The sequence below is a fragment of the Buceros rhinoceros genome, unplaced genomic scaffold (assembly GCF_000710305.1).
Source record: "Buceros rhinoceros silvestris isolate BGI_N320 unplaced genomic scaffold, ASM71030v1 scaffold5710, whole genome shotgun sequence".
Classification (NCBI taxonomy): domain Eukaryota; kingdom Metazoa; phylum Chordata; class Aves; order Bucerotiformes; family Bucerotidae; genus Buceros; species Buceros rhinoceros.
In genome coordinates, this window is record NW_010387798.1 from 24,193 (window position 1) to 39,774 (window position 15,582).

Consider the following 15,582-nt stretch of genomic DNA (forward strand, 5'->3'; position numbering starts at 1 on the left):
CTGCTGGTTTCCATTTGGCTTAAGCTCTTAAGTGCATTTGTGAATCAGGGTGTTAGATAAAATTTTATACTCATACAGAATAAGGGCAAAATGATTATTATAAGGTAACTATTTTTTAAAATAATGTATGGAAACCCGGGTTATCACATTTTAGTGTCATAAAACAATTTCATTAGCAGGTTGGTTTCTTGCCTTTTAAATGCTATCAACATGAGGAACTGACGATGCTCTCTGGTATTGGCTCCTTTGTCACTGAAGTGTGTGCCCTGCATCTGGGGTTTTATTTTTGTGTGCGGGGGGAAAGTTATTTTTTTATCTTCTTGTTTTGATTCTCTTGGGCCCAGTGGGTCTTAGACCCTTTGTAATAACTTGCCATTCATAAACATTCAGTACCCTTAAATCCCTGAGCCAGCATGCTGTGCTCATGTATAACAACACCCAGACTGAGTTCAAGAAATTCAACAAACATCCCCCCTTTCCTATCTTACTGTGGTGTTGAGGGCAGGGAAGCAGCTTAAATGAATGAACAGGTGGAGATCAGCCTGTGTTTCCTTGTCAGAGGAGTGACTGATGGTCACGCTGTTCATAAATGAATTTGTTTCCCAGTATCACCCAGCCCAGCTATTCTCCACAGTACCGAAGAGGTGAGGCTGCATCTGTTTGGCATCAGTTGTTTCTCAGCATTTCATCCCTACTGAGATCTTTTCTAAAACCTTCTGCAAGGTGAGCACATGTTAAAATGAGCCCATTGGGGGTACTCCAGGTTCTGAATCTGGGGGAATGGTGCTGAGCATGTTCTCCTGAGCTTTAATGTCATCTTTAAGGTCAACAGTTTGAGTGCTGGGTATTTGAAAGAAATTCATGAAATATTTACATGAGCAGTGTTGTACAGTTAAGAGACATTTAAACGTCAGCCACTTTATTTTACTGACTTGTGATGCTCACCTCCAGGTATTTGACATGCTCGGGGAGGTAATTTCTCTCTGGAATTTTGGTTGCACGGACATTCATAATATACTGACTTCCACAAAGAATTGATTTCCACACAAAATTCCCTGCTTGCCTAAAACCCCTGCCCTCCAGCCACTAGCTGGCTGAATAAATATGCGGGTTTTTTCCTTATGAATCATGTGTAGAACGCACGATCGGAGTTGCAAGTAAAAGATCCTGGAAATAATGTGACTGGACTGCAGAAGTATTTTGTTAAAGGAAAAGGGTCTGTGGCTGCACTTCTGCTAAAAGCAGCAGTTTTACCAGGGGATAGAGGAAGCAGTGCTTTGGGTATTGATACTTCTTTTTTGCTTGGCAGATGTCAGAGATCATGACTGCAGGGAACACACTTGGACGGGTCAGGAGAAAGTAATTGATATATGGAGGCTTTCATCTCCAGGTCACCAGGCTTAGCTTTGATTTGGACCATCAGGGACCAAAAAGTCATTAGTGTTTTAACGCTATCCAGTGACCTATGAATGGTAGTGGTGGGTGTCGGTCCCAGTTCAGAGAACAAGTTCTTTCTAGAGCTGCAGGAAAGCTCATCTTGGATTCCCCTTAGAGAACTAGATACCTCCAGAGAGCAATTAATCTTGTCTAAGAGCAGACCCGAAGAACTGCCCTCTGGATGTGCCTATGCCTTATTTCTTCCTGGAAGGGAAGCCTGGATTTACCAAGCTGGACTTCAACACCAAATTTTTATACATCTCAGATAAGGATAGGAATCATGCCCAGATGTCCACATGAACACTTTGCTTTATGGGCACAGATTGAGAAATATATCAATGAACTGTGTAGTTTGTGATTTACCTTTCTCTCATGACATCACCTTCCTACTTAGAAAAGATTCTATAGGCCTTTGAAGTTTTCCGAACGATTTTTTTCTTACCTACATCTTGAAGAATTATGGCAATACCCTTTTTTGTCATTTGTTTCTATTGCTTGGCCAACCATTGTTGCCCAAGGACAGAGCGAAACCAGGAAGAGATTGAAGACACAGAATCAAGGTACCATCTTCTATCAACCAGACTTGCTAGAATTTGGATGGACTTCAGCTGTGATTTTAATTTGAGTTTTTCTTAAGTTTATTTTAATTTCAAATAATCTGTGGTAATCTTTTTTTCACAGTCACATATGCTTCTCTGCAGGGTAACACAGTGTCTGCTGCTGGGTATGGCTATTTATTTCATCTCTTCCCTGAGGGACCATCCAAAATGCCTCTTCTGTCCTTCAGTGAGAACATAGCTCATTCCTGCACAAGGTACTTGGGGATTTTTAGTTAAAGAAATTTCCATTCTGTGTGTACTAGTGCTAACTATAACCGCAGTGGTGAGCAGAAAAGGCTTTAGGCCTCCTTTCGGGATTTTTTTTTATTTTCCAATTTTGCCACCATTTGAAGGTTTCCTCTCTTGTAAGCAGAGTTCTGCACAGCAGAGCAAAATCAGTGCTTGACAGTGATGTGGTTGGGGTTGTTTTTCACGGCCTGATTGCAAATGGTTTCCTTAGTAGTTTCAGTACAGTCCCTTCTTTGCTCACAATCTTAGTTTCTTAACTTCCTGCATTTCCCTGTGCTGTTAACATGCTCCTCCACTTCACCCCCTTGTTTAAATGATCCTGATGTAGTTTAAGGTGCCACATCTAACGTATTCCCTCATCAACCATTTAACAGCCAAGCGCTGAAGCATGTGCTCATGTGTTGAATTGAAAGCTCATTTTTAAGAATACAGACGTTTTGAGCAGAGGAGGGTGGCATGCAGGAGAGCAGATCACAGAATCATGGAATCATCTGGTTGGAAGAGACCTTGAAGATTATTGAATCCAGCCGTTCACCCTGCACTGCCAGGGTTCCTAAACCATCTCCCTCAGCACCACAGCTACACCTCTGTTAAACACCTCCAGGGATGGGGACTCCACCACCTCCCTGGGCAGCCTGTTCCAATGCTTCACAACCCTCCCTGTAAAGAAATTGTTCCTAATATCCAACCTAAACATCCCCCGGCACAACCTGAGGCCGTTTCCTCTCAGGCTGTTGCTTGTCACATGGGAGAAGAGTCCACATGATTTCATTCTCTCACTCCTTTAACAGGACTCCTTTAGAGACTTGACCCTGGCTTACACAAGCTGAACTTACACTTCTTCCCTCCAGATGCTCTATATCATAGCAATATGAACACTCAACTGCAGCATTTAACCTCTGATTAAGTAGATGGAAGAGACTAATCACTTCACAGTCCAGCAGGATAAAAGGTGCTCTATGTACATCAGACATTTCATACAACAGTTGTTCCTGTAGCATCCAGGAATGGCTGTTCACTAGAGCTTTTGCCTGTACTTCCTGAAAAGACAAATGACAGTAAAAAAAGTCATTGTACTAAAAGCCGGTGGATGGAGTCACTTGAATTTTGAGGAAAGCTGGATATTGACTGAGAAGGCCAAACCAAGGGCTGCATTCAGGAACGTCTATATTTGGGATGTACTCCAAATTGGCTTAATTCAACAAAAAGGCCTTATCTGTCCGGATTCTTGTCAGGCTGATCTGAGGGTGATGCTGATTGAAAGCTCATGAGCATGGTGGGGCGTCTTTTGCAGAGAGCACCTGTCAGTGGGACTTAGGTTAGCCCTGATGTGGCTAATTCAGAAAACACATGAAATTTTAAGTTTGCTCTCTGGCATTATTAGATGCCTAAACCAAATATTACTATCCACCAGTTTTTGATTTTGGGTTAAATAATAAAGTCTTATGGAGAGAACTGTTACAGATACAAGATATTAGATATCAAAATGATGAATGGGACAATCTGCTCACGAATGTGGGCACTGTAAAGAAACCATGACTTTTGCTTTCTTTTCTAAATAGGTATGGGTTGCTGGTGTACCCAGAATATCTGCCAGACAGCCCAAACAGACCTGTGCAGTTCAACAACTTCACAGCTTGGAGCAGCCAGGGTGGAGCACAGGTATATTTGTCCTGACTGTCCTCTGACCTGTGATAATCAGGATCTTTACAAGTATATCACCTCTAGACTGACTTCATCTTTTAAGGCTGAAAATAGGCCACAGTTATGGTAAAGTTCTTGTATGTTTATGTTCCTCATCTGGAGGCTCCTGTTTTGGTAAAGCCAGAAACACAATTTGTGTGAGCTCTTCTTATTGCTCCGGTGAAGAACCAGGGCTGCTTTCATCACCAGCTGGTGTCTTCTGTAACTGTAGAATAAGAATCACAGACCCATAGAATGGTTTGGGTGGAAGAGATAGCAGGGACACCTTCCACTAGATCATGCAGCGAGAAGAATCCTCACAGGGGATATGAGCTATTTGTAAAGATTGCAGTTGGTAGAGGACATGTTACCTTCATAAGGTTAATGGTTTCCATGGGAATTTTCCCAACCCTGTTAAAAATGTGAACTTCTTGTTTGTTTGTTTGAATTTGTCTAGCTTTCAATTTTATTGCAGCTCACTACTTCCTAATTAGAATAAAAGACCCACACTGCCCTTTATTATCTGATACTTCCCATACCAGTGCTTAGAGGCTGTGATCCTCTGACCACACCATTTGATGTCCTGAACTGGTTGTATGTATGTCTCTGTAAGGAACATTTTCTAGTCTAACCCATCCTACAGCTCTTTCTTTTGAAGACATCTGATTTTTCAGTGTGTTTTTCCAGACCGGAGCATTCTCCTTCTGGAAAAGCTTCTTTAAATGAAAAGAAATGATACAAAGGGATGTTTTGAAGTCGTATTTTTGTGGTTTTCTCTACCTAACTTGTGATTTCTTTCTATGTTACTGATGTAGCACACATGAATAACTGAGTTTATTCAGCTTCTTTTTATGGGCTTCCTCTGGGAACAGTCTTCTTGCTGTTAGATGACATTAAGAAATACCTCTGTTTTTTTTCAAGGCATCTTTGTGCTGCAAGAAAGATGCTACTGCTATTCTTTCCAGTAATCAAGCCCAAAATATTTAGAGCACTTGTACCCTATTATTGGTTCTCAGTTCTGATTTTCTTTCATGCTGTTCTTTTAACCCAAAAATAACTTGGCAGAATGGAAAGATTTTTGTATTAATAATTAATCATAGAAATAAGAAATCAAGGGGAGATGCTCAAATACTAAATATCCATTCAACTCTTTTGTGTGTTTTTGCACTTCCCCTGTTGTAAGTAAAGCAGAATTACAAATCACAATGTTTGTTTTAAATTATTATTCCATCATTATGCTTTTATACAGCTTTTTAGCAGCAGCAACCTTGAACTCCAACATTTCTGGATTTATGCTTGCAAAGACTTTGGCATTGACATCGTAGAAAGCCTGGGAAACACTTCCATAGCTAACAGTGTTTTAATTGGACGCACTGGGCCAAAGGTAAGCACTGCAGGAATGAATTATTTCAATGTTTTTTGAGTTACACAAGAACCCTTCAAATAGGAATTTGGAGAAATAAGAAAGCAACATGAAGAATAGCCTCTGCTCCACGGCAGCTTGGGTAAAACTTGGACTGAAAGAGATTGTGTGTAAAGATAAACCATAGAATCACAGAATCATTCAGGTCGAAAAAGACCTTTAGGATCATCAAGTCCAACCATTCCCCCAGCACTGCCAGGTCACCGCTAACCCATGTCTCTCATCACCACATCAACACATCTGTTAAACCTCTCCAGGGATAGTTTCAGTTTCAGGATGAGGTTTGGGCAGTGATCTGTTTGCTTAGTCCTCTAAGCTGTCTTCTACTCCTTGACAAGATGCTGCTGCTCCTTCAGCAGCAGCAGCACCTGCAATGGACATGGATTTGGTGATAAAGCAGAGGATTTTGTTGCAGCAGCAGAAGAGAAAAAGCATTTGATCATATGGATCCTGAATAAGTTTTCAGGTGCTGCGTTTGTACCAACTGATGAGGAAACAGAGACTGCATTTTGTAGCAAAACATGGTATTTTTTCCAAAGGTGTTTGTATTTCAGTATGGAAGTGTAGAAGACTTCTTTTTAAATTTTGAAACAAGGACTCTGATTTTTCTATCTGAATTTGGAGCTAATATAAAATTTTATATTATAATACATATTGATATATGTTATTTATAAAACAGCATTCAAAATAAGAACAAAATCACACTTCTGTGTGAAGTATTTAAGTAAGATAAGTGTTAATTTGTTCTGTCTTCATGTTTTTTTCTGAGATTCTGACATGCTTTCAGAAAAACCTGGGAATTTCACAGAACCTGACTTTCTGAGAGAAATCGTTGTTTTTGCTTAAACAAGGTTTTCTAACATAAATTCCTGTGTGTCTTTTGCTGTAACAGACACCATTTAACCACACATAACTGAGTTTTGTTCAATAATTTGAGAATAACAAGGGAGTACAACAGATTTGATTTCTATCGTAGTTAACATTTTGGTTTCCTGTGCTCTCTCATAGCATCATTGGTCCACCTGGAACCCACAGTCCTACTTATCTACCTGAGAATGAAAAATGCTGTCAAAGTGTAACATTTTTATTTATGCTGCAAATATGATTTTCTTCCATTATTTCTTTAGGCAGCTGGACAAAGTCCTTTGGGTTCTACCAGGTTGTTAACAGATTAATAACATGGATAACAATGGAATTTTAGTTACAACTGGCCACAGTTGCTTGTTCATGATTTTGAAGGCTTTTTTGCCCTGCTCAGATTTCTGTTGTCGTTTATGAAATTAATTTACTCTCTGACTGGCAGACAAAGGGTTTTAAATGAGTTTTCTTTAGAAGCTCACAGAAAGAAACCCCTATAGTGGATCTATCAAAAGTATGTAGCTCAGATAGAATCCTGGCCTCACCAGTCCAACCTTGCAGCATCCCAATGACACAATGAATTTATCTTGGACACCAAAGGCTGGATGTCTTTGTTTTTCCTTTGTAGGATTCACGGGAGGACTCCGATGTACTTGTTAAGAGATTTAGAGGCGCTCAGCTGTGCCTTGTTTCTTGCAGTACCCAAGGGGGTGATTATCTTTGATTATCTCATGATAAGAGCCTCCTTGTCATAATTTACATCTTAATTTATGTAATTCTCCCTTTAATAATGATGTCTCTTTAATATCAATTAAAACTTTATGACATCAATTTAACGGGAACCTTGGATATTCCTCTCTGCTAGTCTTTCCAGTTTTTGAAAGAGGTGCTTTAAGAGAAGATTGTTTTCTGGAAATACGAAAACATTAAAAAAGTTGGGCTTTGGTCAATTAAAACATTAGTGGCAAGGCTAGATCCAGGGTCTGTAAAAGCCAAGAGAAAGACTTTCGTTAGTTTCCTAGACTTCAGCAAGCCTCTTCCATACTCCCATAAAGTAACTCAGAATCACAAAATGGTAGGAATTGGAAGGAACCTCTGGAGATCATCTAGTGCAACCCCCCTAGTAGGGCAGAGTCAGCAAGAGCAGGTTGCCCAGGATCATGTCCAGGATGGTTTTGAAAGTCTCCAGAGAAGGAGACAACCTGTTTCATTGTCTTGTGGAGCCAGTCAGGAAAATCAGTCTGAAACAGACAACACACACTAGGGAGGAGTTACTATCTCACACCCTTTTTCTATTTAATGTTTAATCAAATTAAATAAATTAACTTAAAAATACATAGAAATGGGGCTGGTAAGGAAGAACAGGCAAGTCTAAGTGAAAACCCAACAGAGTCTTTCTGGCTGATCTGTTACCAGAAGCCAGGAATTTTTTGCTTAGCAGTGACTTGGAAGAAGATGGCCCAAAGACCAGGATCATCACCCCAGGTGTGGCCTCAGAGTAAAAAAGGTGATGGTTCTTCTCTCTTAGTGAGACTGAAGGTAGCGCCTTTTTGGTGGTGAATTTTAAAAGTCCGTTTCATTCTACATTTTCAATTAAAGAGGATGTTTTCACAGAGGGCAGATTGCTCGATTGATTCTCTACTACAGCTTTTGAGAGTTGTTCTACTAAAGTATTTATTGGCCTCAGAAATGGCATTACACATTCCTGCCAGCCCATTCCCCTCCAGGCTACCCACTAGCTCTGAGTACATCCTTCTTCCCAGCCTGTCTCCGAGATAAATTGGCAGAGAGGTGTACACCTCCTCTGTGTCACAGCCTACATCACCACAAAATCTAGTTTGTCCATTGTGTTTTCCATCACTTGTTTTGTTCTTCCTTTTCATGTCTCATGTTTTCTCTTGTCTCTCACTGATATACTGAACTTGCTGTGCTGATGGACACTGAAGTCAACCAGAGCTCTGAAGGGAGTTTAGCTTAAATGCTTCCCCCCATCTCAAATCACACAAAAGGGCTTGGAATCTCAGCAGTCACGTTTTTCTTAGAATGTAAATGAGGATGATCAGTTTTGTAGAGCAGGGAAATTTCCTGCCTACTGCACAAGACAAGGTAAAGTAAAGGACCATAAGCAAACCAGCTCACCGTGCCTTCCAGGTGTATTCTTTCTTCCCAGTAATGTGCAATTTCCTTTCCCTTCAAACGTCCAACCTTAACTAATAGGCAACGACCCGGACACAGCAAAAAAGACAATCACTGCCCTGGATTTAATACTGTCACATACTGAAATGATGAATTAATCAGATATTGCTTGTCAGAATTTGCAAAGAAATAGCTTAGATCTGTCCTTCAAACACTGTACATTGTCCCGCAACCATGGGCTTGAGCGCAATCACATCCTGGTGTCCCAGCTGCTGCATCCTGGACCCATTGCACCTGGAGATTCATGTGGTGATACGTTTCCCAGTGCTCTTCATTTCTTCTTTGCAGGATAGGACTTGTATGTCAGCAGGACTAAAAACTCCCAAAAGATACCAGCTATTCATCTCCAACACAGCTTTCAGGAACTTTGATGTGAACACTTGTACAGCGATCAGGACTTGTTCTGGCTGTTACCAAGGGCAGGGTGAGTCTGACTTACACTTACTTAGCAGAGGTTCCACAGTCCCTGGCTTCCTCACATTTCAGATTCAGATGTTTAGTTCATAGCCTCCACAGCCACTGAGGGATTTTTCAGCTGAATCCCACAAGAAGCACCATATAATGACGAAGAGCAACGGCCCAGTTTTGCTCCTGTAATTTTGTCACTATGTTTGCTATACGTGAATTAACAAGATCTGGGGTTTGAGGCATTTGCACACCTGCTCTTCTTAGGTTTCACTGTATTAATACTTTTCAAAAGTGCCATTGGTTTTGTTCTAGCTATTTGTTCTCAACCAGACCCTTTAACTGCTCTGCTCTGCACAGGCTGAGTTTGCAGGTTCTCTCAAATCTCCCTTGGAAATAGCTTCATCACTTAGTTCAAGCCACATATCACACACATTTTTAAGTCAAAGGTAGCCTTATTTTTGCACTAATTTCATTTTCTCAGTGCAAAAGGTTTTTATACACTGACTTGTTCAGCTTCTTCATTACTGGAGGTAGAATTTCAAGAGCAGTGATTTCTTCGATAGCTGTTACACAACCTTGCAGAATTTCACTAAGCTGCTACCTCCGGGCACCCTAAACCTAGGTGAATTTGCCTAAGATAATATGTAAACTGAGCATCTTTTTGGGCTTTGAGGAGGTACCCAAAGGCTCTTTGAAGAATGTACCAACTGCAGTTACCTCTTAAATATGTTTATATATAAATGAATACTGCCCTACAATAGCATGACAGAGAAAAAGACTTCAGGAGGTGAGATCAAAGGATGGGAGGAATAGTAAAATCTGGCTCAGAGAGGCTACAACTGAGAATAGGATAGCCAGATAGTAACCAATGTGGTGCAAGGACACTCATGTCAAAGCTAACTTGTTACGCTCCATGGGACAATGATTTTCTGACATTTTGGAAATATTAATGTGTTTCAAAACTTCCTGTGCTTTAACCTGTATGAATATTCCTCCTTTTTGTAGCTATCTGTGTTACACTAAAGAAAAGATCCTCCAGCCACACTTTCAGCCAAGGCTTTTTTGTGCCGAGTGCTGTACATATGTACATATTTCCACACATGTAGACAGTCCTTATCGCTAAAGAATTAACCCTTTAAACAAGGCAGAAATGATCTGTTAGAATCACTGTTTGGGGGACTGTAACTTTTGTCAGTGGGACTTGTGAAGAAATGTTTGGAGTCACCGAGGAGATGCTAGTAGGGCCAGGATCAACACCTGGATCAGAGAAGCCTGTAACCACAGGTACTGTTGCACCTGGGTGCTGGACAGGTTGGACCTGGCTGTAGCATGGCAATGCAATTCTCTATTTATTTATTTATTTGTTTGTTTGTTTTCCTGAATCTCCCCTTCTTGTTGACTCAGCAGACGCTTTTCCAAAGCAAAGGTTTGGAAATGAAACTAGTATCTTTTTGTCTAGAGGTGTCTTAAGGCCTATTACTTGAAGAGGTCAGTTTCTTTCTGAAATGCTGCTTGTTTCCCCTAGGTGGGTTTACAGTGAGAGCTGAACATCTGACCTTCATCAACTCACCTTTCCAAGTGTCCTTCCCCTTTCCTCAGTCTGCCATTGTCGAGGATCTCGATGGTTCCATCACGGGACAGAAAGGAAGTCATCTTCTCCCTTCCATGGATATCCTTGAGGTATCTTGCACAGCCAGAGCCAACTTCAGTCAAGCTTCTGGTGGAAGTGTTTGTGGCAGCAACCTGGTTTTCCACCGTATGTCTCTTCATTTGTAAGTAACCATTCCACTTGTGAAAAGTCAGCATGGGTGTTACTTGCTATGTTTTATATTGAGAGAGCTGCTGGGTCTGAACACAGTCCCAGGACTCCTGCCTCTTGCTGGGTCCTAAACTGGGTCAGGGCAAAAGCCCAAGCACTGGCATGCATTAGTCTGTGGCGTTGTCCACATGGTCTCTGGCATTGTTTTTGTTCTGACTATTTGTTCTCACCCAGATAGTTCTCAGGCGTGGTTTGAGAGGTAGCAGAAGGACCATTCCCATGTGGCAATTTGGGTGTAGGCATCATGATTTTGGGAGTTGCATGGACAGCTATGAGAATTACGGGTGCCAGCTGGCCTCCAGGCCAAAGGATAATTTTATTTGGGGTTTATTTTATTCACTAATTTATATTAGGCCTGCCCCAGTTCATTTGGTTTTCTGATGGTCTCAGCAAGGTGCTTGTCTTTCTTACCTTGGTATCCTCTCTATGGTAATTGGCATTGTTAAGTGGGCCTTTAAGTGGAGACTGTGGTATATTGTTAATTTCACTCTTCAAATTACACTGGCCTTCATAGAAATAAGAATCCAGCACAAGGTGGTAACTGATGCTCGAAGTGAGATTGATGACCAAGCCCCAGATAGTCAGAGATTTATTATGCAAATTGCAAACTTTGCAAAGATTTTTCTAAATGGTGACTTATAAAATGTGAAACACCTCAGCTGATAATAAGATGCAGTCCTTAAAAAGAAAAAAGAAGAGTTTGAATTTAAACAGATTTTAAGTCAAGTTCTGAGAGTGTTTCCTTTCATGCTCGTTGTGAGATTCCCCCAAATGCTCCCCAAGAATAAATGGTCGTGAACAGGTTAGATTTTCATGTCTTAAGCAGCGTTAAGGGTTGAGGGACCGATATACCTCGATTTACCTTAACAGTAAAACCTTGTTCCAAAACAAGGAAGTTTCAGCCCAAACCAGGAAGTCTAGCTCAAACCGGGACAAGCAGAAAATCTTTGCCACCTGATTTCACTGCTGTGTTAGTTTCACAGATTGTCAGATTTATGTATTATGTTTTCTACTGAAACTAGATTCACCATTTAATGGTTCCATGGGCCCAGCTCTCATGCAATGAACACCACCTATATTATGTAGGAAATATAGTAAGATTATGATGTATTTAAAGAAAACTTTCCAGTAGATGTTTTTGCTTCTCTGTGGGAGCCATGCCTTTCTTCCTCACCTTTCTTGTATTTCATTTTGCTGTTCTTTGCTTGCTGCAAGTTGAATTTAATTAATTTAGATCATCAAAGCTTATTAAGACTGACTCAGGCTCACAACCTAAGAAACCTCTTTCAGTATCTACAGCTATGATTTCCCATCAACACGATGGGATCTGACAATTGTACAAAGAAGATATAAAACTCAAGAATAAGCTTTTATTAATTTGAGTGGCAAAACATTCTTGACAAGTAGGTAATGTTTTTTCCAGAGTTAAGATGCCACATTTCACTTGATTTCAATGGGCATTTGTGGTAATATCACTCTTTATAGATGGAAATGAAACCCCACTTGTTTGTTGCCTTAATCATGATAGAGAAAGCCAAAGCATAAATGAACAGTTTATTTTATGGGTGAAAGGGACTACAGCAAACCTCTGATGTAGCTCTCAGATCTTATTCAGCAGTCAAAAATAAGTGTAAAAGATTTGGCAGGTGAGCCAGAAACTCAATATGAGTGAATTCAAGTTGCATTGAAGACATATAAACTTAGATATTGTCCTGAAGAACATGTGCAGTCGTCACGGAGACACTGACATCACATCCCATTACAGCTGATGGAAACCCGAGTCCTTGATTTGGTTGCCCATGGAAAGATATCTAGTGCCATTTGAAATGCCCTATGATATCTCACTTGGCTTGTCACTCCATGGCAGAAGGGCAAGGATCTCCTGGAGACGCTGTGTAAGATCTGGCATCTCATACCAAAGATTTGATTGCTTGGAATGCTTTAAGCAGCACTAGGTGTCTCATTTCTCTGATCTTTCTCTTAGGGGTTGGTTAGCTAATTGCTCTGTGGGTTTCTGCTGATGGTGCTTACTACAAAGCTAGTGACTGCAGTGGGCACTTAGTCACTCCATGCGTATTTAAACATCAGTGGGTATTCAGGTGTCCCAGTCCTAAAATAAATGACAAGATTTTCATCTACCTGTCTTCTACACTGGCTTTTGGGGAAATAAGACTTCTGCAAGCACAAGGAGTGTTTGTGCATCTGTACATAAACATATATGTGTAAGTGCAGTCCGTCTCTCTCTTTAAACGCTTTCCCATTACAGCTGTTTGTATGGTTTTGGCCCAGGACAGCTATCCCATGCCCAAGCAATTCATGAGGACAAGTTAGAAACGAACACCCATTCCCCAAACAGGAACCCATTTCTACTAGGGCAGTGTAGGTGTTTTGGAGGCTGAAGGACTTTGAGCGTATGGATGTGGCCAGGCCATGCCAGCTAGCCTCAAAGCTGGAAGTCAGGCAATGGCAATGGATAGCGTATCAGAAGAGATATAGCCCTAGGTCTGTGTCTGAGTACTTACACACTCTGTGAGTGGATGAGACACAGTTTTGCTGGAGAGGATCTATCTGCATGAATATAAACACATCTTACACGTCCTCCTTACTCCTATCTCTTCAGACTCCCAGTAAATCATGTCTACTACAAGTTTGTAACAGAATGTCACTTTTGAATATTTTTTTTGTTTGTTAATTTCCGGAGGGATAGAAAATGGTTTTGGAGGATTCAGCCTCCTACTGGCACTGCCTCATTATCCCACCTTTGTAATAAACAGGTTCTGGGATACAGCTGGGTCTTTCCCATCAGCTTTGATGGTTGTACAGTTTCCAAGTGCTGTCCCAGCTCACTTCTGTTGCTGCACTTGGCTCCCCAAACTGGACTTGTACATGCCTTTGAGCAGCTGGCAACCAAAATGGTCCAGTGGAGAAATACTATTCAGTCAAGTTCTACCACCTTTTCTGTTACCCAGGGGGGACGTTTGTGAATTCCTGGCATAAATAAAAATAAATTTAAAAAAAGGTAAATAGGCTTCTATTCATCTAAACACCACTTCTGCTTTTCTTCCCGTGTGAATCTTCTCTTTCCAGTGCCCTGCTCAACATTTCACTTCCTTTTGAAGCACAAGTCTGAACAATTATCCATTTTTTGCTGTTTCGGATTAGTAGTACACAGGCAGAAATCCTGAAGTGCTCTGTCAGATGACTGTCAGTAATTCATGTCTGTCTTATAATTCGTGTAATTCTTATAATTCTTATAATTCATTTTAGAAGGAGGAAAAAAAATCTCTTCCCAAATAGGAAAAAAAAAAATCACATGTTCCTTTGAAGGGTAAACCCATAATACTTTTTCAGCTACTTGCAGACTTTGCATGTGATTACTCTTTCTCACAATGAAAACAGGAGTCTGCAATAAATTAAGAGTTGGGAATAATTCTGATTTAACAGAAAGGGTACTGGATAGAAGACAAAATACGACTGTGCTAGATGTCTTTCTGGACCACTTAACCATGAGGTCTTAGCAAAACAATTCCATTTCCAGTCTGTCTTTACCTTGATTGTATGACTACCAGATTTTTAGGTTGATGCTGAGTGGGTGGATGGAGCTTCTCACACTGCCTGTGGTGTGATTTGAGTCCTTTTGGATACAACCACAAAGTAAATGTTAGTAATTCATGATAGTTAATGTGTTTGAGACAACATGTTCCCCCCAAGCATCAAAAGATGGTTAAGGAATGAGACAAACAGGAGCTCATCTGCATCATTTCTGTTAACTCTGCAAATGTTTGATCCCTGACTAAACTTTGTCTATCGAGTAAATTGCTGAAGAATTTTACATGAGTCATATCAATGCCTTCTCCATCAACATTTTATTTCAAGCAGCTATCATTTCTTTCCCTTCTTTATTCATCTGCATGAGCTGGGAGTCAACATCAAAGATGCTTGGCAGGCTGAGTAGCAGAAGCCAGCTGTTAGCACATCCTCGTGAGAACTATGTACTTAACAGAGTAACTCGAGAGACCTGAGCATCGTCTCTGTGCTGCTTCCAGATCCTCTCTCCTGAGTAGCTCCTATCAGCCAAATCACTGTCAGGTTAAGCTGAAAGACTGTCAGCATGCACCTAAATAATAAATGCAGTGAGTCAGGGAAGCTTTGGTCACATCGACAGCTCTCCAAAATGGACCTGGTAGAGGAACAGGGTGGAGAATGAAATGAACAGGAGGGAATGAAGACTGAAGTTCAATTAATAATTGAATTTCCTTTCCCCTTTCCCCTTTCCCCTTTCCCCTTTCCCCTTTTCCCCTTTCCCCTTTCCCCTTTCCCCTTTTCCCCTTCCCCTTTCCCCTTTCCCCTTTCCCCTTTCCCCTTTCCCCTTTCCCCTTTCCCCTTTCCCCTTTCCCCTTTCCCCTTTCCCCTTTCCCCTTTCCCCTTTCCCCTTTCCCCTTTCCCCTTTCCCCTTTCCCCTTTCCCCTTTCCCCTTTTCCCCTTTCCCCTTTCCCCTTTTCCCCTTTTCCCCTTTTCCCCTTTTCCCCTTTTCCCCTTTCCTTTCCCCTTTCCTTTCCTCTCCTTGAAAACAAGTATCTTGAGCATATCTTGACTTTGTCCTGAACTGCTTCACCTGAAAACTTCCAGGGAAATGGTGATCCATTTCCACACTCACGCTGCTGTACCTAAAGCCTTCTTCACGAAGTCCAGTTGAAAGTTAAACTAATGTGTCACTTAAGCACCCTTTAAAGAGGGGTTTTATGTCTTTTAAAAATGTAATTGAAGCTTATAAAAGTCTTTATAAATTTATATGTGAGAAAGTTATTGAGTAGTCTGAAGAACAGCTTATGCCATGGCACAGCACTGCATGGCTGCAGGCTAGATACGGCTGGGCCCAAAACCACCACCACCCCCATTTTTATGAAAAA

At 41.0% G+C, this 15,582-nt stretch overlaps 1 protein-coding gene across 1 annotated transcript in view; it reads left to right on the top strand.

Moving 5' to 3' along the window:
* Window positions 1-15,582, top strand: part of LOC104492248 (fibrocystin-like) — a gene marked incomplete at both ends in the record, with an annotated part of 74,138 nt that overhangs the window by 9,019 nt on the left and 49,537 nt on the right. The window contains 5 exons of the mRNA XM_010134809.1: window positions 2,139-2,251; window positions 3,848-3,947; window positions 5,218-5,352; window positions 8,734-8,869; window positions 10,379-10,625. Of these exons, the coding sequence (XP_010133111.1) occupies window positions 2,139-2,251; window positions 3,848-3,947; window positions 5,218-5,352; window positions 8,734-8,869; window positions 10,379-10,625 (731 nt within the window). The remainder of the gene's footprint in view (window positions 1-2,138; window positions 2,252-3,847; window positions 3,948-5,217; window positions 5,353-8,733; window positions 8,870-10,378; window positions 10,626-15,582) is intronic.